The sequence below is a fragment of the Phragmites australis genome, chromosome 21 (assembly GCF_958298935.1).
Source record: "Phragmites australis chromosome 21, lpPhrAust1.1, whole genome shotgun sequence".
In the NCBI taxonomy this organism is placed as follows: Eukaryota; Viridiplantae; Streptophyta; class Magnoliopsida; order Poales; family Poaceae; genus Phragmites; species Phragmites australis.
The window spans coordinates 20,798,164-20,820,960 of record NC_084941.1 but is presented as its reverse complement, the minus strand read 5'-3'; the positions used below and the strand labels follow the sequence as shown (position 1 = coordinate 20,820,960).

General features: G+C 44.3%; 1 protein-coding gene across 1 annotated transcript; it reads left to right on the top strand.

The window, feature by feature from the left end:
* Nucleotides 1-19,700: 19,700 nt before the first annotated feature.
* On the top strand, nucleotides 19,701-20,282 carry LOC133903218 (uncharacterized). Its single transcript, XM_062344535.1, has one exon. It carries the CDS (start codon nucleotides 19,701-19,703, stop codon nucleotides 20,280-20,282), a length of 582 nt encoding a protein of 193 aa, XP_062200519.1.
* Nucleotides 20,283-22,797: the final 2,515 nt, after the last annotated feature.

The following is a 22,797-nucleotide window of genomic DNA, read 5'->3' as shown; positions in this document are numbered from 1 at the left end:
ATCTTCATAGGAATGAAATGCGCGGACTTAGTGAGCCTGTCCACCACAACCCATATGGCATCCCGCCCACGAGGCGATCGAGGTAAACCAACCACAAAGTCCATAGTGATATGCTCCCATTTCCACTCGGGAACCTCCAGAGACTGAAGCAACCCCGCATGCCTCTTATGCTCGGCCTTTACCTGTTGACATACTCCACAAGCTGCCACATACTTCGCAATATCCACTCTCATCCTCTTCCACCAAAAACTTTGCTTAAGATCTCTATACATTTTAGTCTCACCAGATGAACTGTATATGGAGTCCGATGAGCCTCTCTCAAGATATCTATCTTCACCTCTGACTTCTGGGGCACACACAGACGTCCCCTGAAACTAACAACACCCTGTTCATTAATACTGAACTCTCTAGGCCTACCCTCTGCAATCCTCTTACGAACCTCCTGTAGCAAATGATCATGCTGTTGAGCCTCTCGCACACAGTCTGGAATAGAGGATTGAATGAGCATCTGAGTCTCCTCACGAGCAGTCCTTGTCAAACAAAAGGATACACCCATACGATCCAAGTCTGCAACCAAAGGCATAACGGCCTTAGGAACGCCTATCCTGCTAAGAGCATCAGCCACCACATTTGCTTTTCCCGGATGATACTGAATCGTCATATCATAGTCCTTAATCAACTCTAGCCATCTCCGCTGCCTAAAATTTAGCTCCTTCTGAGTAAAGATGTACTTGAGACTCTTATGATCAGTAAAGATATCACAGGACTCACCATAGAGATAATGTCTCCATATCTTCAATGCAAAAACCACTGCAGCCAACTCTAGGTCGTGTGTGGGATAATTCCGTTCATGTTTCTTCAACTGCCTAGATGCATAAGCGATTACCTTGCCCTCCTGCATAAGCACACAACCAAGTCCAACACGGGAAGCATCTGTATACATTGTGAAGCGCTTGCCACTCTCGGGCAAAACAAGAATAGGGGCATTAACTAACTTATCCTTCAGAGTCTGAAAACTGGCCTCACAATCATCATTCCATACAAAAGGAACACTCTTCTCAGTAAGTCTGGTCATCGGCTTAGCAATGATAGAGAAACCCTGCACAAAACACCGATAATAACCAGCAAGCCCAAGAAAACTCCAAATCTCAGTCACATTAGTTGGTCTTTGCCATTCCACCACTGAAGCAACATTCTTCGGATCCACAGTAAAACCATGCTGATCAATCACATGGCCAAGAAAACTCACTTTAGAAAGCCAGAAAGCACATTTCTTCAACTTAGCATAAAACTTATTCTTTCGAAGAGCATCCAAAACAAGGGCGAGATAAACCTCATGCTCCTCCTCAGACTTAGAATAGATCAAGATATCATCAATGAACACCACAACAAAGATGTCCAAGTACTCATGCAACATCCTGTTCATGGCTTCCATAAAAATAGCAGGGGCATTTGTTAGTCCAAAAGACATAACAACATACTCATAATGCCCATACCTCGTCCTAAAAGCAGTCTTCTTGATATCCTCCTCCTTAATCCTTATCTGGTGATACCCAAAGTTCAAATCAATCTTAGAAAACACCTTAGCACCTCTTAACTGATCAAAGAGAGCATCAATACGAGGCAAAGGATATTTATTCTTGATAGTCACCTGATTAAGGCCTCGATAATCCACACAAAGCCTCTTGGTGCCATCCTTCTTCTCCACAAACAAAATAGGAGCAGCCCAAGGCAATGTGCTCGGCTTGATAAACCCCTTAGCAAGGAGGTCATCCAACTGCTTCTTCAACTCCACCTACTCCACTGGAGCCATCTTGTACGAAGTCCTATAGATAGGCTGTGTACCAGGAACCAACTTAATCTGAAAAACAGACTCTCTTTCAGGAGGCAAACCTGGAAGCTCATCAGGAAACACATTAGGATAGTGGCAAACCACATGAATATCCTCCACTCGCAAAGTAGCATCCCGACCATCCACCATAGCTAAGAGAATACCAGACTTTCGCATCCAGTGGTCAGGGAACAACTGTCACAACAGCGAGAGAGAGTACTTCATAGCACTCCCTTGAAAAACCACCTCTCGACCAGATGGTGCTTGCAAAGAGACTGTCTTCCAGAAGCAAGAGATAACAGTCTGATACTGAAAAAGCCAATCCATGCCAAGAATAACATCAACAAGCTCCAAAGGAATCACCACGAGATTAGCAACAAAATCCTCATCCGCAAGAGAGATAACACAACCAGGGCAGATAGAAAAACTGGATATAGAACCTCTAGCAGAACTGACCACAACCGCCCGACTAATCCTTTGTATAGAAAGACCAGCACGACCCACAAAGACCTCCGAAACGAATGAGAAGCTAGCGCCAGAGTCGAAAAGAGCATGTGCATCAAAAGAATCAACTGAAATGGTACCGGTCACCACATCTCCACAGTCTCTACCGTCCGAAGAGGGCATAGCATATGCCCCGGGAGCACCAGAAGAAGAGGCTCCGGCAGCATAGCTAAACAGAGTAGAACCCCACGGTGTAGGTGGTGCTGAAGAAGTAGCAATCTGGGGCAGTCGAAATGCCCCAAGCTGAGGTGTCGAAGAAGCCGTCGGTGTAGCAGGTGGTATCATCAGGTACTGCTGAGGGAACGGCGCAGGCAAGTACTGCTGCGGTGTAGGCGCGGGCAGAGGCACCAAAGAAGAAGTAACGGCCATCATCTGAATAGTGCCACCAGAATTCGAAGAAGTCACTGGCTCCAATCGAAGCTTGCCGTTGGCATTCCTCCTGCAAACCACGTCCTTGTGGTCCTAACCACAGATAGAGCACTTGCCGGACCACTGGCACTCACTCCTACGGTGAGCATCTCCGCAACGGTAACAAACCATCCCCATGCCGGGCTTAGGAACGGCACGGTACTGTGTAGTACTCCCCCCTGAAGTGCGAGGACGTCCCGAACTACCACAGTAAGACTGGTGACACTGGAACTTGCCCTTCTTATGAACAGGACCACCAGAATGGCCCTTCCTGTCAATCTGACCCTGTGTCTGATCTCCACCAGACTTGCGCGCTTCCTCAGTGTACGCCTCTTGCATCTCCACACCCATGGCCTACTCAACCATGGTGCAGAAGTCCACCACCGGAAAAGCACCCAAAGTGTGGCAGATCAAAGGCTTGAGGCCCTGGCGGAACTGCCTCGCCTTCTCCGCCTCATCATGAGCCACATGCGGAACAAAGCGAACAATCTGGTTGAAGCCCATCTCATACTCAGACATTGTCCTCCTACCCTGCACATAGCTATGCAGGTCTATCCTCATCTTGTCCAGAAAGGTCACTGGGTAGAACCTCCTCTTGAACTACCTGACAAAATCAGGCCAAGTCAATGTTCCATGTGCAGCCGTGTGAGTTGACTGCACTCCCTTCCACCAGATCTGGACCTCACCCTTCAGCAACTGAGTGCCATAGCGAATACGGTCCTGAGCAAGCACAGCGAAGACCTCCATCTTGTCCTCCACATAGGATAACCAATCAGCGGCCTGAACTGGAGTGTCATTGCCATCAAAATGATCCAGCTTCATCCCAATCCACTGGATTAAAGAAACACCACTAGCACGACCTTCAGCAGCAATAGCACCCTGCTCCAGAATAGGAGCATCCTGGTTCCTACCCTCTCTCAACGTCCTCAGCTCATTCTGCATCGCCGCTAGTAGTTGTGCATTACTATCATTCGCTGTGGCCTGAGCCTGACTCCACCTCTTAGGTGGCATAGCTGTAGCCACACAACAGACAAACCACACGCATACATCAACTTCAAGTAGAACATAAACACAAGATAGAACAAGCATAGCAGAGTAAGCATAAAATAAACAACCCTTCTACTCATCTTACATGTGCAAGTGTGTCAAATTTAGCCTTATTTTGCCTAGATATATCTCAAACTACAGAGGATATGAGGGTAATCTTGGTGCCAAAAGAAAGCTATTGAAGTCTCCTACAACTTTGTCCATGGTGGGCAAATTTATTTCAGACGCTAACACGCCCAAAAAAAATGTTGAATAGGGACTGCACAAACCTGACGGATTTCAGAACGAGGACGAAACTGATTTCGACCAAACCTCAACCTAAGCCCCCTCTAAACTCAAGATCTAAACCACGAAAATCAACCCAAAAGGAGGGGATTAGGGTGGCAAATCCTCACCTAGGGCAACCACGAGCAACTTGACAAGAGCTCAGGGTTTTCCTCTTTCTTCTCCTCCTTCTCCTTCCCTTCTTATTCCCTTCTTCCTTTCTCCTCCTTCCTTCCTCCTTCTTCCTTGCTGCTGTACAGACCAGCAGCTCCACAAGATGCAGATGAGAGGGGATGGGGAGGAGCTCGGCACAAGGAAAACAGGAGAGGAATTCCTACCTGGGTGAGAGGGGCGCTGGCCCCCTTCTTCCCCCTCCTGATCTCCTCCCACTTCTTTCTTCTTTTCCCCTCTCTTTCTTCCTTCTACGTGAAGTTTAGAAGAAGACAGGGTGGCTGCTGGTGTGGGGAGGGAGGGAGCAGGGCTCTAGGGTTAAGAAGAAAAGGATTGGTCTCTTTTTCTCTTTGAATCTCAAGCGTCCAATTCGCAGCTTCATGTTCTGAAGTCCAAACTTAACATGTGAGTAGTCAAACAAAATCGTTTCAACGACCCCTACGCATATGTGGTCTCCGATCATCCATCCGAGTGACGGGTCAAAAGGTCAACTTTTTGCATCCTCTTTAAAATGTCCGGTGAACACTTATTTATATGATTTTTGGGGCATTGCATTCTTGGCTCTCAAAAGGAAAACTTCAATCATGAAGGATTTGGAGACACCGCACCCAAAAAGGAAAAGGGTAACGCTGGGGGTGCAAAGGGATCAACATCACACCAAGTTCGTCATGGCACAAAGTATCCAAAAGATTAATTTTGCTTCACCTGGTACTTTTGGTGCATCATATGTGTTTAGGAAAGATTGCTTTGGTAGAGTCTTTGCTAAGTATGTTGGCATTAGGAATGGAAATATTCATGTTAAGAAATCCATTTGTGTGACAGCCCAAATGACTTAAGCATGTCATTAAGCATTATAAGCATCATTAGCATCATGTTTAATTGTTTTGGGCAATTATTAACATGCAATTTCAATTAAACCTAAATGGTTAAGTTTAATATTAAGTAATGCTTTGTGAAGCAACTCACAATATTGCTATACAACATAGGGTTGAAAATAATTTTAGAAATTAGTCCATGCAATATGAAGAATATAAATGATTTTTCCTAAATTTTTGGGAATTATTGTTTAGGCATAAAAATTAGAGAGAGTTAGAAAAGCGTGCATTTTGGAGAATTTTTGATTAAAATTGGCTCAGGCATTCTGGGTCAAACAAGCTAAAATGGGGTGCACATGAATTGTAGTTTCACACAAATTTGTCCCATAATTTTTGGACCTCGGGAAGGTGTTCTTTTGAATAGAAGAAGTGGGATGGATATTTTGTTGGCTGGCTATTGTTCATCGCCCATATCTCCAGCTCTCTTTGCGCTCTCTGCCTCTGCCCGCCGCTTTCCTTGACTTTGGAGGCCAGCCACATCGTCGGATGAGTCAAGCACGGCACCGTGCTCCTTCTCGAGGTGCTGGGCATCGCCCTTATCTCCTTCCCCCTCGCTCTCTCTACTCTCCTCTCTCTCTCACTCGGCCGCCCAGCACAAAGCACGTAGAGCAGAGCTCAAGCTCAGAGTTGCACCCACTGCCGACCCAAAATTGTCGAGCTGAGATCAAATCCTGCCCAGCTAAGCTCCTCTGAGCACTGAAGGGTGGAGCCAGGGCTTCCATCGAGCCCTCACCGGTCAATTTGGCCCGTTTCCCGCCGGATTTGGAGGTTGAGCCACCGTCTTCTTTGTCTCTGACGGCTTCACTCCGCACCTCACCGTCGAGCCACCGGACCACAACTTCTCTAGCTCGACCAAAACCACAATGAGCTTCCTCATTCTCCTCTCTCTTTTGTGCGCATGTGCTTTGTCCCTTGTCCCATCACCGGCGCGGCTTTCCTCGGTGATTGAGCTCCGCCGCCCATGGCCGCACGCCGTCGGCCTAGTTTTGACCGGGCCCATGTACTGGCGAGCACACCATTAGGTCCGTGCATCCTCATAGAAGCTTTAGCTACCCTCGCCCAGCTCAATTGCGTCGTCGTTTAGCCGCCGGAGAGCCGAGCCGTGCCGCCGCCGTGCTGTTTCCACCATGCACCGTCGCTCGCCGCCTTCCGGCCATCGCCGTGTGCCCTAGTAGAGTCCGCGTGCCTCCACTGATGGCGCTGCTGTCCTCCCCGGCCATCGGTGTTGCACCGTTCGCCGCTGTCTGTCGATACAGTTGTTTCTAGCACTTTCCGTACTCACCACATGCTGATCTAATGGTAAGTTAAGCCGATTATCATATGCCGTGCCAACACTTGCCTTGCGGCTCTATAATGCATAAGAGAAAAAGAAAAGGAGAAGCAAGGTGGCGGGGAGCCGGAGGTGTCCAGGACACGCTCGCGGTAACCCCGGTGCCATAGGGGCATTGCAAGTGGGTGGTTCCAGGTATGAGAAAGGTTGACTCGAGTACCCCCTTGTGTGTATTTTCATGAGTAGCACAAGCCGAATGGTCCTCAAGTCATGTGGGTAAAGTTGTACCCCCTGCAGGGTGTAAAAACAATTCGAATTGCCGCACTCTCGATCATGAGAATTCTATTATTTCATTTGTATCAGTCGTAGAGTTTACGAATGTGGGATAAGGTTATGGTATGATGGATTTGGTTGTTAGTTTGTTGATGAGATACTATAGTTACTACACATACATGTTCAAGTTATGGTTTCCAGGGTAGAAAGGTAGTTATTTTTGAGTTAAGTACATATGCTCACACATATGTGTCTTGGTTACTTACTGTATATGTTTTACTTAATCTTGTAGCCTACTCTTGCTAACAGCTCAATGCATAATCCTTGGAGTCGAGCTATGTATATGTGCTCTATATGGTTTAAGTCTTGCGAGTACCTTCTTACTCATGCCTGCGCTTTCAGGTTCTGCTGGTGAGGGTGATGCGGTATTTGGCTACTTCGTGCCCGCCGATGCAGGTGGTGGGCAAGAGTAGTGCATCCTACTCTGGTGAGGCATAGCTTTTGGGGTGGAGCCTAAGGGCATATGACTCCACTCTCCTTTTGTTGTTGTTAAGGTTTTAATCTTTCGTTGCGTAGTTTCTCTTTGTGTAAACTGTTGCAAATGGTTGCATGCTTAAGAACTTGTAATATAACTTGAATTACTCGCTCTTTCTTAAGGTATGTTGTGATGTACATGTTGGAAAAGTATGTGTTCCGATCTTGGGCACAAAACACATGCCGGGACTACCGGGATGGTATTCTGGTTAATCATTGAGGTTGTATTTATGAATAATGATCCTCCTGATGATTAATTAGAATAATGTTTGGACAGTTCCTCACAATTTGGGTGCCTACAACGCTTGTGACTAACATGAAAGGACCCAAACAAATATGGGTACCTAAAAATAAGGCATAATTTATTTTATAGGAATATACCTCCGTTGGAAAAAGTTAGGTAATCGATAGAGGTTTTAAAAATCACATGACGAAATATTTGTTTTCACACTTTAACACAAGTGGATTAGTGTTTTTGGAGACAATGGCAAAGGAAGGGCAATGGGATTAGGTAAAGTAGCTATCTCAAATGATCTTTTTATATCAAATATTTTACTTGTTAAATCCTTGAACTATAATATGTTATTCGTTTATCAACTTTGCGAAATAGGATATAATTGTTTATTTACTAATGTTAATATTACAGTCTTTAGAAGGGGTGATTCGTCCTTAATCTTCAAGTATCAAATGAAAAGCAAACTTTACCTTGTGGATTTTTCATCAGATAAAGCTAACTTTGAGACTTGCTTAATTGCTAAGTCCGACATGGGTTGGTTATGGCACCGTAGACTAACTCATGTTGGTATGAGGAATCTTAGTAAACTTTTAAAGGAAGAGCACATTTTGGGACTAATAGGTGTTACTTTTGACAAGGAGATAGTTTGTAGCGCTTGTCAAGCGTGAAAACAAGTTGGTGTGTCACATCCCACCAAGAACATCATGACGACAACAAGGCCTTTGGAACTACTTCACATGGATTTATTTGGTCACATTGCTTATATAAGCATTAGCGGTAATAAATATGGCTTTCTAATTGTTGATGATTATTCTTGTTTCACTTGTGTATTCTTTTTGTATGATAAAGGAGATACTCAAAGAACGTTCAAGAAATTTGCAAGAAGATCCCAAAATGAGTTCAAGTTGAAGATCAAGAATATTAGGAGTGACAAAGGAAGTGAATTCAAGAACATATAAATTCAAGAGTTTCTTGATGAGGAGGAGATCAAGCATGAATTCTCTGCACCTTACTCTCCTCAACAAAATGGCATGGCCAAAACGAAGAACCAGACACTTATTGAGATGACAAGAACAATGCTAGATGACTACAAAATTTCTGATCATTTTTGGGCGGAAGCCGTCAATACTGCTTGTCATGTGGCGAACTAGTTGTATCTTCATCGGCTCTTCAAGAAGACTTCTAATGAACTCCTCACTGGTAACAAGCCAAACATCTCATTTCGGGTATTCAAGAGTAAGTGTTCCATTCTAAATAAAAATCTTAAAACCTCTAAATTCGCTTCTAAAGTTGACGAAGGATTTTTGCTTGGATATTTATCAAATGCTTATGCAACTGTGTCTTCAACAAGACTACTGGTGTTATTGAAATTGCACATGATGTAACTTTTGATGAAATTAATGGCTCTCAAGTAGAGAAAATTGATCTAATGTGCTAGGTGATTAGAAAATTCCAAGTGAAGCAATCAAAAGAATGACGATTGAAGAAATTAGGCCACAAGAACCCGAAGTAGCTCATACTACCTCCTCTTCATAAATACAAGTCGAGCCACCCACTTCAACTCAAGATCAAGACATCTCCGACACATTTCTAGATCAAGATGAAGAAAAGGATAATGAACCTCAACCTCAAGTGCCACACCTAAGAGTTCATCAAAGTGTACAAAGAGATCACCCCACTAATAATATTCTTAGAGGCATAAATAGGGGAGTCTCTACTAGATCTCAAGTTGCTAATTTTGTGAACATTACTCTTTTGTATATTCTTTGGAACTTTTAAAGGTAGAAGAAGCACTTGAAGATTCAGATTGGGTGATGGCAATGCAAGAAGATCTAAAAACCTTCACCCGAAACGATGTAAGGTCATTGGTGAAAAGACCTGACCAAAACTTAGTTGGTACAAAATGGGTCTTTTGAAACAAGCAAGATGAAAATAGAATAGTCACAAGAAACAAGGTAGGATTGATTGAGAAAGGCTTCTCTCAAATCAAAGGTTTGGATTTTGGTGAGACTTGTGCCATTGTTGCTAAATTAGAGTCAATTTGTATATTACTTGTTTTTGCTACTCATCATGATTTCAAGCTATATCAAATGGACGTGAAGAGCGTATTTCTAAATGGATCCATCTCAGAATTGGTATATGTTGAACAACCCCTAGGTTTCGAGGATCCCAAATTCCCATCTCATATCTATAAACTCCATAAGGCATTCTATGGTCTTAAACAAACTCCTAGAGTATGGTATGAGTACCTTAATGACTTTCTAATCAAGAATGGTTTTGAAATTGAGAAAGTTGATACTACTCTCTTTACTAAAAAACTTGATATTAATTTATTTGTATGCCAATTATATGTCGATGATATTATATTTGGCTCTACTAACAAAATTTTTATTGAAGAGTTTAGTAGGATGATGACTAGAAGATTCGAGATATCCATGATGGGGGAGTTGCAATCCTTCCTAGGATTTCAAATAAATCAACTTAAGGAAGGTACATTCATGTCAAACAAAATACATCAAGGACATGCTAAAGAGGTTTAACATGGCGAACGCCAAACCCATCCATACCCCCATGCAATCAAATGACCATCTTTACCTCAACGATGATGATAAATCTTTGTGCATCGAGGCCAGATATCAAGTTAAGTATGTGCATGTGCGCAAGATTTCAAGTTACTCCTAAGGAGTGCCACTTAGTGGCCGTTAAGAGGATTCTTAGATATCTTGTTCATACCCCCAAACTTAGGGCTTTGGTATCCTAAGGGTTCGATCTTTAATCTCATCGGTTATTCGGATGTTGATTATGCGGGTTGTAAAGTGGATAAGGAAAGTACATTTGGTACATGTCAATTCTTGGGTAGGTCCTTAGTTCCAAGGTCATCCAAGAAACAAAACTCCATAGCCCTATCCACGGCCGAAGCAAAATATGTTTCGACGGTAGTTGTTGTGCTCAATTACTTTGGATGAGATAAACCTTGAAAGATTATGGAATTAATCTTAATCATGTGCCTCTTTTGTGTGATAATGAGAGCACCATCGAAATAGCCAACAACCCTGTCCAACACTCTCGAACTATGCACATAGATATTCGACATCACTTTCTTAGAGATCACAACCAAAGGTAATATAGTCCTAAGCTATATAAGTACTAAAAAACAATTAGCGGATATCTTCACTAAGCTCCTAGATGAGCATAGGTTTTGCGAGTTAAGGAATGAGCTTAATATCTTAGATTCTCGAAACGTGGATTGACTCCTTGAATACCTTGTGCCATTTGCCTAGGTGTTTTTGAACTAAAGATGGGGAACATATCTTGGTAAATTGTTGCTCTTTTAATGAGACCTCACATACCACAAGGTGTGAATAAATTGATATTTTAGCAATTAAGAAACTTTTTGAGTGACTTATGCACTAAAAGTGAATTCAAGTTCTTAGGGATCCCATTCTAAATGAATCTTGGTCATAGTGCAATAAGTGAATTCATACAAGTCCAAAATCTCAGATAAATCACCATCTGTGGTTCTTTTGGTCTCTTATGCCTATTGTCAAAATTATTGGCACTTTTCTTGCCAATTTATCCATTTTGATCTTTGGATCATGTTAATTCAATTATGATTATTATTTTGCGTGTATGAGAGTTTGTTGATCATAAGTGAAGAAACATCTATAGTATATCCTCAATGTATTCCTCCAAAATCTTGTTCGAAATTCAATTCTTATCTCTCCAGATTTTCTGAAAATCTGGAAGTTCACACATATCGGAATATCCGATCTCTCATATTGGAACATCCAATTTTCTGATACTTTACTCATATCAGACCATCCAATATCTCCATCAGAACATCCGATCTTCGTATTCTCCCAGAACCGATTATGTCACTTTACATACATCAGGACATCCAATCCTACCATCAGAACATCTGATGTACATGTTTCGATAGCACATATTGACCCTCGGTGAATGGTTCCTTTCCTCATTTACTCTTTTACTGACACCTTTCACCTCTCTCTCGTGCTCTCGCCCCCTCTCCAGTGACTGAAACTTCCGAGGGCTCAGAACCTCCGATCTCCATCAGAGTTTGGTTAGCATCGCCTTAGATACTCTGATCCCTCTATGAATTGTGTTCTCACTTAGATCAAGGTACTCTTAAGCCTTGTCGACGATTGGTAAACTGTTGATCTAACAAATTTATTGAAGAATAGGGTATGCTTTGAGTAGATGAATCACAAGAGGAACAAATAGGGGTTTTAGACAGGTTCGGACCTCCGTAATGAAAATATCCCTACGTCCTGTTCGGGCCTCCTTGAGAAAAAGAACCCTACGTCCAATTTGTCTCATATTGATCTGAGCTTGTTATAAGGGGTCTAGCTAGCCTGATGGATCTAAACCTAGTCGGTAACTTCTTCCTTGGCTTGCGTTGGCTTGTATGGGCTTCCAATGACTTGTAGTGGCTTGTCTTCTGCAGGGCCCCTTGGGTCCGTATATATGTGGGGGTGTTATACGTCCTCTGGACTCTTCCTTCCTATTGTTGGAGATAGACCTTTCTGGTTATGAGTCGCCTTGGGTACCTGCGAGTAGTTTCTTTTCTTCCAGGAATCCCCTTCCCAAAGATAAAGATATGCTCTGAGAATTACAGGACACCCTGAGGTACCTAGATATGGTAACTATCCATTATTCATCGTCAAGCCCCCCATTAGCATGTGAAGTGAGGCTTCTATGGTTCAAGTATATAGCCAGCAAAGATAAGATTTTTGTTTGACCAAATCATCAAGTAGACTCGGATTTTCGATTAGGATGGAATATCTAATCGAGATTCCTGGGTTCTAAGATCACCTACTTGGGATTTCGAATGCCTCCGAGTTCTCAAGAGAGTATTGGCTTCTTTGTCACATCCGGGTTGGTTTTCTAATCGGCCCAAAAATTGTCCCGTCCTTGCCAAGTACAAGGGAGATAAGACCTCGCTGGCTAGGCTCGGAATTTGAACCATGGCAGCGGAAAGTTTGTGTGGTTGTGGAAAACATTCTCCGTCATGAATGCAAAGGAATCATTTCTCCGTCCTTTCGACTGCTCTCATGCCCTGGAGAAACCCAGTAGGTAAATGACTGCACCGAAGTCCGCCTCTTTGTCTGTGTCAGTCAGCTGAAAAGATGTAGCTTTGATGACCGAGCGTCGCTTGGGCACCCGTGACTCATAATGCAGCCACGCTCGAAATTAAAGTTTGGTAGGTGAGGCATCTCGCATCTTGACCTGTTGGTCTATATAAACCTTCAAACGCTGGATCTCAGCTACTCCAAACTCAAGTCCGATCACGGATTCTCCTCCTTCTCTTGAGTACACGCCCTCTTCTCATGACTACTCACTTTCTTCCCCTGAGTACACACCCTCACCCCTCCATCGTCTCTTCCGACAAGGAGGTTGAAGAAAGGGATGTGACTTGCGGCATCCCTGTTAAAGACTGTAAGCCCCCATCGCCTTAGATCCAAGATGTGGTGGACTGGGATCTTTTGAGGCAGAAATAGAGGAGGAATAAACAGTGGTTGAGGTAGAGAAGAAGGAGACATCCAACAGTGTCTCCATTAAAGATGACAAGACATCTACCGCTTCATCCTCTCCGTCCTCATGTTATTCTGGTGAGGATGGTTGGAAGGAGTAGCCAAGTCGGTGACTCCGGCGATGGTGGTTGGGAGAAAATCCCTCCCACGAACCATCATCGTAGAGCAGCAACCGGCAGTGAAGAGTCCAAATCATCATCATCGGAGATGTTAATGATCTCGGGCTGCGACACCAGCGAGTTTAGCAGGGAGTTGGGGTGCTACTAACCTTGACCTCTCATTAGGCATGAGATTTAGGCAATCTCTCCTTCCTCTTTGTCGGTTAGCTCTTTTAGGACTTTTTTAACCATCTCTCCATTAGCTTTCTGTAAAAGAGCTAAAAAATCTTGTCAAATGGAAGACTCCTACTTCTACTAGAATACCTGTGTATGATTCTAATCCTTCTTTTGAATACAAGGAAGTTTCAACAAGTATCTAGCATCTCTTTTGAATAGTTTTGAGGTTTGTGAAATTTCTTATCGGGACGTTTGTCGTGACAACCTTAGGCTTGACTCGAAGCAGAAAACGTCTAAGTTTTCGGGCACCCGAGGATCCGATAAGGTCCTTCACAATCTCTAAAAAAAAATTATTCCCTTCTCAATAGAAAAAGATATTCATGACAAGTTTTGTAGTCCTAATATACATGAAGCCCCCAACTAGCTATCGGAAAAGGATTTCCGGATGGGCAGTCCAAAAAATGAAGTGCGCACGTGGGTGTATGTTCCTGGATTGCGATTTATCTTAGCTTTTTTTAAAGGTATTCGTTTGAGGATAGGTGAAAAGATGTATATTAATTATATGATAATGCATATTACAAAACATACTCTAAGTACTTACACATAGAACAAACAAAGCTGGTCAATATTCCAAGAATTTTTAAGGGCTTGACCATCCTCCATAGCTAACCTATACGACCCTGGTCGATTGGATTTGACCACCCTATAGTGGCCTTCCCACTTCGGAGATAGATTGTTGCTGTTTTTCTGGCTTTGTACGAGTCATAGAACTAGATATCTAGGTTCGAAAGATCTTTTATGGATGTTCTAGTCGTGGTAGCATCAAAGAGCTTGCTGGTACTGTGCTGATATTATCAACACTTGTGTCCTTTTCTCATCAAGAATGTTGAGGTCATCCTATCTTCTCGTGATTTCATCCTTATTAGCATATAGTTCGACTCGGGTGAATTTGATCTTTACTTCACAGGATAGCATTACTTCGCCTCCATAGACTAGGAAGAAAGGTGTTTCACCCATCGCCTTGCTAGACATCGTTCAAAGTTCCTAGAGTACGTTAGGCAACTCAAAAACCTAGGCTTTAGTGTAGGCGGATAAGCGGTTGAAGTCACAGGTTTTGATTCCCTGAAGTACAAGGCCATTTGCCCGCTTGACCTGTCTGTTGCTTTGTGGGTGTGCTGCGGATGCAAAGCAGACTGTAGTGCTGAGTTTCTGACAGTAATCAATAAATGTCACGCTGAAGAATTGAGTACCATTGTAAGTGATGATCCTACTCAGGATGCCAAATCTTGCCATGACGCTTTTCATGATGAATTTTTTGGTGGCCACCGACATGATTTTTCTGACTGGCTCAGCTTCAATCCACTTGGTGAAGGTGTCAATTGCACAAATAGAAACTTGAAGCCCCCTGGTGCTACCGTGAAGGGCCCTAGAATATCCAGCCCCTAAGTCATGAATGACCACGACAAAGGGATCATTTGTAAGTCTTAAGCAGATCGATGTACTCTTCTACTGTGAAATTAATAGCTTGTACACTTTTTTACCAACTCGCTCGCATCATGGAGAGTCGTAGGCCAATAGAAAACTTATTTGAATGCCTTTACGACCAGGGTTCAGAATAAAGCCTGAGCTCCACACCCCACCCATGGATTTCTTCGAGTAGTTCTCTACCCTACTTCTGAGAGATGCATTTCATGAGTATTCCGTGAGCGCCTTTTTGATAAAAAAAAATATATCATCCACCAAGGTATACATCTTTGATCGATGGGAAATTTGCTCAGTCAGTGCATTATCCTTAGGCACAACTCGATCTTGAAGGTACTTGCAGATTGTGGTCATCCATGAAACTTTGCTTTTGACCTGAGCCACGAGTTCCCCTGTAACTCCTTTTGGGGTGACAGTCCCTGGTGAGCCCCTGAGCTGGTTATATGCCTCGTAGACTACCACTCCTTTGATTCTGACATGTGATGATTTCACAGATAGCTTCAAGAGTTTCTCTATGAAGATCCCGAGTTGTCCTAGAGACCGTGAGGATGCTGTGCAGATAAGACTATCAGTGACGCAGTTATCCTTCCTTGGGATATACTTGACCTCGAGTCCGACGATTTTCTTTTCTAGTTTCCTCACCTATGTGAGGTAGTCTGTCATGGTCTTATACGAGGTTTGATACTCCTTGCTAACTTACTTTACCACCAACTATAAATCCACTTTCACGAGTGGGCGGCGGATACCAAGAGCAGAAGCTACTCGGAGTCCGACGAGTAGATCCTCTTATTCAGCTACATTATTCGTGGTTAGAAAATTGATCTGCAAAGTATATTGCAGGCTTTCTCCTATTGGAGAGATCAATATAATCCCTATCCCTGCTCCTTGAAGCCTAAGTGATCAGTCGAAGAATAAAGTCCATACATCCGATAGGTTGTCGCGGTCATCCTAGAGTTGATTTGGTTCTGTCCATTTGGCCACAAAGTACTTGCGACATGATTGTTGTTCGATGCATGAAACGGACATCGAATTCCCTAAGTTCAACTGACCATGGCAATTCGACCAATTGCATCCCTGTTGTGCAGGATCTCGTCCAGTAGGAATATTGATGGTATTGTGATCTTGTGAGCATGGAAATAATGTTGTAACCTACGAGAAGCCATCAACACTGCATATAACAACTTTTGCACCTGCGAATTCCATTATTTAGGACTGTGGAGCACATCATTGATGTAGTACATCGGTCACTAGCTTTTCTCCCATTTTTCTTGCACTTCCCTTTTCCACCACCAATACCCCACTTATAGCTCATGGTCAGGCCATAATATAAGAGTAAATCTTCGTTAGGATTGGGAGTGACTAGCACGGGGGGGGGAGAAAGATACCTCTTTAAATTGTTGAATGGCTCATCTACTTCTTTTGACCACTCAATCTTGTCGTGTTGTCTTAACAACTTGAAGAAGGGAAGTCCTCGATCTCTAAGCCGGGAAATAAACTGTTTAAGGGCTGCCATGCATCCGGTTAGTCTCTGAACTTCTCGAATTGACTTGAGGAGTTGCATCTCTTCAATAGCTTTGATCTTTTTAGGATTGACTTCTATTCCCCAGTAAGACACTAGATATCCAAGTAATTTTCCCACGTTGACTTCAAATGTGCACTTCTCCAGGTTTAGCATGACCCGATTCTTGTGTAGGTTGTTGAACGTTTCTTTTAAGTCCAAGATCATCGAAGTAGGCCTCTACATTCCGGTTGATTTGATCATGGAGTGTCATCTGCATTCCTTGTTGGTATGTGACACCGACATTCTTCAATCCAAAGGGTATTTTAACATAGCAATAGATCCTAAATGGAGTACTGAAGGATGTCTTCTCCTCATCTTCTAGATTAATACTAATTTGGTGATAACCAGAATAGGCATCAAGAAGGCTTAGAAAGTCGTATCCAGAGGTGGAATCAACTATTTGATATATTTATCGAATATCTAACTATAGGGTATATGCGCATAAGGAATATATCATATACGAATAGGGTATGTACAACATGTATTAAGGAGCTTTATATATCACGAAACCGAATCAGCGGTACCTGATACACCCGGAATCACAGAAGTACATATCAGGAAGGTTTCAATTAGTTACCTAACTCGATGCGGTTAGTACTCAAAACAGATCTATCTACTTGGACATCAAGGAAGACAACTCCCTATCGATCACGGCTGGATAGTAGTCGGTACTCCCACCCCTATATAAGGTGAAAAGGCTGGGGGAAGGGGGAGAGAGGACACGAGAACAACACATAAGGAAAACACAAGAAGAGAGAACTCGAAGCAAGCATCAAGACCCTGGCAGAGAAGGTACTCGGCGACCCTAGCTTTATGTTAGACCAGATCTGATATACTCTCTATAATAGATTTAGCCCTATGGCCTGTACTCGAGATCATCAATATACGGCAGCAACACCCCCACATGACGTAGGGTATTACTCTAATCGGAGGCCTGAACCTGTATACATCGATAGCCCCGTCTTGTGATTAATCCCTGCACTCGAAGGTACCCAATCTATTTATGGACACATTGTCAGGAATTAATCTTCGATAGTTGGCGCGGCAGGTAGGGGCCTTCTTCTCCTCTGTAGGATTAATCATGTCTCGGGCTCATGTTTACATCGGATTCTCCGACGATGGCTTCTATGACCACTTCGAGTCGATAGCGGATAGCTTCGAGTCCCCTCTCGTCAATTCGGAGATTACCTTCGGAACCATGGTTTTCCATTGGGATGGCTAAGGTGGACTGATCCATACCGGTACCCTCGAATCCAGACCAGTGGATGCGTACCATGAGGTGGGACATCTCGAGTGGGATCCTGCGGAGCCTAATGTCCTCCACTGTATAGACACCGACAGCGACAAGGGTGGCGACGGTGATTCTAACACTAGCCAGAGCAGCCGAATAGATCAATTCGTGTATATGGCTAGAAGCAATGACCCCCATCAACTGATCCAATAGCGATAGATCCAGAGGCCGTAGTCGACCACGGCACGAAAATTCCCAAAGATCCGGCGATAGTTGTCACCCCCAACGGTATCGGCGCCGAGTTACCACCAGAAACATCCACTGCTGGAGCCTTGCGTGCACCCGACACGACCCATCACCGGCAGACCACAGGAGACAGATGCCTACTGGCCTCTCCCGACGACTTCCGGTGGGTACGCCTCTGCCTGTGATGACTCACAGCTCGAGGGAGAAGCTCCCTCCGAACAGTCACCATGAAGCCTCATCGGCTTGACCACCATTGAGCCTTGGTAACGACGTGTTCAATACTCCGGATGCTAACATACGAGGAGCGCATCTGATCCTTTGATCCCTTCCAGAGTTAGATCCGGCGAATCCGCTAACCCCTATGATCAATCAAGTCAAGACCCTACTTGATGCAGCTCCGATCCAAGTTGCTCGAGCAAATAATCCCAGCAATTCCAGACCCCCCAATCAGCACGGTCCCGACTCGAGGAGCCATGGGCGGGAACCCTCTCGAGTAGGGGAATCTCAGATGGGAAGCTCGGGTGATCGAGCCCAAACATGACAATGTGGGCCAAATTGTAACTACCCCGTCCATAGGCGCGGAAATCAGGAAGACATGAGGAATCATATTCCTCGCAATCGGCATGATCTACAGACGGTGATCGAAAACCACCGTGAAGAATGCCGTGAAGATAATCGTCACTCATATGACCACAGATCTACGGGACGGGATGGTCGACACGACTCCCCTGCTCAAAGAGGCAGGCGTGAAAGTTCCCCACCACCTCCTTCTGATGAGTTCGACGGAGGCTGCAAGGCTTTTGTACATGAACTTCGGTCAATTCGGTGGCCCGAGAAGTTCAAAGCGAGCCCGATCCAGAACTATGACTGAAAAATCAATCCCAATGAGTGGTTGCAGATCTACACCACTGTTATTCGAGCAGCCAGTGGTGACAATCGAGTAATGACCAATTACCTGTTAACCGCCCTCGATGTACCCGCAAGGTCCTGATTGCTAAACTTGCCTCCCAACTCGATTAGTTCATGGGTGGAACTCAAGGCTCAGTTCATAGCTAATTTCCAAGGCACATTTGAGCGACCATGAACGGACAATGATTTTCACCAGCTACACCAAGGCGATAGTGAATCTCTTCGAGAATTTATCTGACGGTTCAGCGATAAGCGTAACACGATCCCAGACATCTCTGATGAGTCGGTAATCATCGCCTTCAAACGAGGTGTTCAGGACACAGATTTACGTGGAAAGATGGCTACTCAGAAGATTCGTACGGTCAAAGAGCTATTTGAGTTAGCCAATAATTGCGCAAAACAAGCAGAAGTGCAGGTGCGTGCTAAAAACCTTCAATCTAGTAAGGACAAATCCGAGTCCTCGAAGAGTGGAGGAAAGAAAACCAAAACTGGTGACAAGTGCAAGGGACCTAATATAACTATAGCTACAGTCGACAGGAACAAACGCACAACACCGGGGACAACAAAGGCCTCAGTCGAGGTGGCGGGAAGTGGTGTCCCATCCATCGGAGCAACCAGCACGACTTTGACGAGTGCTATGTGTTCAAGAAAAAGCTTGACGAAGAGATCAAGGTGAACGCTAAGTATGGCAATAAGCAGGCTAAGTCGAATGTTGGGGGCAGTGAGCCCCAGTTCCATGAGGTAGATCATAGCTTGGCGCACATCTTCAGAGGATCTTCCATGTACGAGTCCAAAAGGCAGTACAAGGCGGTCGAGTGAGAAGCCAACTTGGCCCTAATTGGGCCCACTCAGTATCTCATGTGGTCAGAACAGTCGACCGCCTTTGGTCAAACCGATCATCCGGTCGCAATACCACATCCTGGTCGATACCCAGTTGTGGTTCAGCCGACCATCCTCAACGTCAAAGTTTCCAGAACTCTAGTCGATGGTGGTAGTTCACTCAACCTCATTTTGTCTAAGACCTTGGACAAGATGGGAATTCAGATATCAGAGCTTAAAATAGGAGTCGAGCCTTTCCACGGCATAACTCCCAACTCATCGATCATGCCTCTCTACCGGATCGAGCTGACAGTCACGTTTGGCACGCCCGATAATTTCCGCACAGAAAAGATGACCTTTGATGTCACGGACTTCAAGACGGCGTACAATGTGATTCTAGGCCGCCCAATGCTGGGAAAGTTCATAGAGGTGGTTCATTACTCTTACCAAATGCTCAAGATCCCGGGTCCTAAGGGAGCCATTATAGTCAAAGGGGATCAGCGGGTAGCGGTCAAATGCGACAAGCAAAGCCTGGATATAGTCGAACACTTTGGTCAAGTGGCTATCATCCCCAAGGACGCAAATTCTAAGCATCAAAGGCACCAAGATGTCGTCAAGGCCAAAAACTCCAGGCTCGTAAGTCTTGCTAGCACCTCTGATCCCGGCGATGCTGAAGGCAAGATCAACAATGGCATCAACGATAAGAAGATCGGTGGTTGCGTCAAGCCAGTGCCCCTCGACCCATCTGAACCATCTAAGATGGTTAAGATCAGGGCCAATCTTGACCCCAAATAGGAACTCGAGCTCGTCACCTTCCTCCAGGCAAACCAAGACGTGTTCGCATAGCAAGGGAGGTGATCGAGCATCGACTAGTTGTTAAACCCGGTGCCAAACCTGTGGTGCAAAAGCAGCGAAGATTTGTGGAAGATATGAAGCGGGCCATCCAGGAGGAGGTCGATAAGCTCCTAAAGGCGGGCTTCATTCAAGAAGTGCGTCATCCTACGTGGCTCCCGAACCCCGTCCTCGTCAAGAAGGTCAATGGTAGATGGAGAATGTGCGTCGACTTCACCGACCTCAACAAAGCTTGCCCTAGGGATCCTTTTCCCCTCCCGCGCATCGACCAGATCGTCGACTCTATGGTAGACTGCGAATTGCTATGTTTTCTAGATGCCTATTCGGGTTATCACCAAATTAGCATGGGATTAAAGGATGAGGAGAAAACATCTTTTACTACTCCCTTCGGTGTATTTTGCTATGTAAAGATGCATTTTAGTTTAAAAAATGCTAGTGCTACGTATCAGAGGTGTATTCAAAACTGTCTACAACCCCAAATCGAGCGCAACGTAGAAGCATACATCGATGATGTTGTAGCCAAGTTGGAAACCAGAAACACATTGGTTAACGATATCGCAGAAACATTCAACAACCTCAGGAAGTATCGCATGATCCTCAACCCCAAAAAGTGCACGTTCGATGTGCCATCCGGCAAGCTTCAAGGCTTCTTGGTGTCAAGTTGAGGCATTAAGGCCAACCCGCGCAAAATTGAGGCTCTTGGCCAGATGCGGTCACCTCGAACCCTGAAGGAGGTTCAGAAACTGACAGGTTGCATCGCTGTTCTTAGTCGGTTCATCTCTAGGATGGGCGAGCGAGGAATGCCTTTCTTCAGGTTGTTGAAGAAACAATACCGATTCGAGTGGACAGAGGAAGCGAAACGTGTCTTCCAGGACTTAAAAAGGTACTTATCTTCCCCATTGATTCTTACACCGCCTAACGAGAAAGAGGAGCTCTTTTTGTATATTGCAGCTACCTTACAAGTCGTAAGCACGGTACTGGCGGTCGAACAGGAATACCTCGAGAAAAAGGCCAAGGTCCAAAAACCTGTTTATTACGTGAGCAAGGTTCTACACGATGCTAAGCTACGATACCCGCAAGTACAGAAGCTGATATATGCAATCTTGATGTCTTCCCAAAAATTATAGCACTACTTCTAAGCGCATAGGATCACGGTCTTAACGACATATCCGCTGAAGGATGTAATACACAATTGGGAAGCTACTGGACGAATCGCGCAATGGGCGGTAGAACTAAATGAGTTCGACGTAAGCTACACACCACGCACAAGCGTGAAATCCGTAGTGTTAGCAGATTTCATCACTGAATGAACAAACGTTGAGGAAAAAAGGCCAAACATGGTCGAAGATCACTGGACGCTCTTTTTCGATGGATCGCTCACACTCCAGGGCTCGGGGGCTGGCATTGTGCTCATATCTCCAACGAACGACGAACTCAGGTACATTGTTCAGTTGGACTTTAAAGCCTCTAATAATGTTGCAAAATATAAAGGACTGGTAAACGGGCTCCGCATAGCTGCATCACTTGGGATTAAATGACTTCTTGTGAAAGGGGACTCATAGCTAGTCGTAAACCAAGTTCAGAAAGAGTACCAGTGCTTAGACGACAACATGGTGGCTTACTTACTCGAGGTGCGAAAGCTCGAGTAAAAGTTCAAAGGGCTAGAAGTGATGCACATCAGAAGGAGTGATAACTCTGGTGAGCATGAACTTGCTAGACTCGCTTCTTCTCGAGCACCGGTACCCATAGGGGTCTTCGTTGAGAAACTCCTTAAACCATCTGTCTTGACAGTTCGGCGAACGGATGCTTCCCAACCCGACCAACTGCACTACTCGAACGCAACCCAACTTGGATGACTCTCATCCAAGTTGTCTCCGCCTTTTGATTGTTTCATATATTTCCTTTACTTTATTGCAAGTTAATATATTGCTTTGTGTCAATCCTAGTTGTATTTATTTCATATAGGATTGTACCTTTTTACTTGCTTTAGAGTAGCTTTAATTTCATATTTAACTTTATTAAGGCAAATTTTAGGTTGTTCAGAGGAAAATTTGAAAAAGGCATATTCGCCCCTCTCTAGGCCGCCATCTCAATCCTTCACTTGGTAAAAGCTTTGCAGTGTATTCCTAGCGCACACCTTAGAAATGTGTATGAGTTTTCCATTAGCTAATGGATGCTTAGCAAAATAGGATGACATGTCTTACGGGTAAAGTGTACAATCTCTACAAAGTGTAAAATTGAATATTCAGCCATGCTCACAGTTACCAGCAACAAGGAACCCTCACATGATTAGAACTTGATGTTTGGTCGGTTTGGACAAGCACAGTGGTGGGAACTGTGATTGAGGTGTTAGTAATGGTCAACCCAGGTGGTGAGAACCTTGGTTGAGGTGGTCAATTTTGAGGTTAAGTCAAGATGTTGGAATCTTGAGGTTGTTATTTATTTGTTGTTATTCACT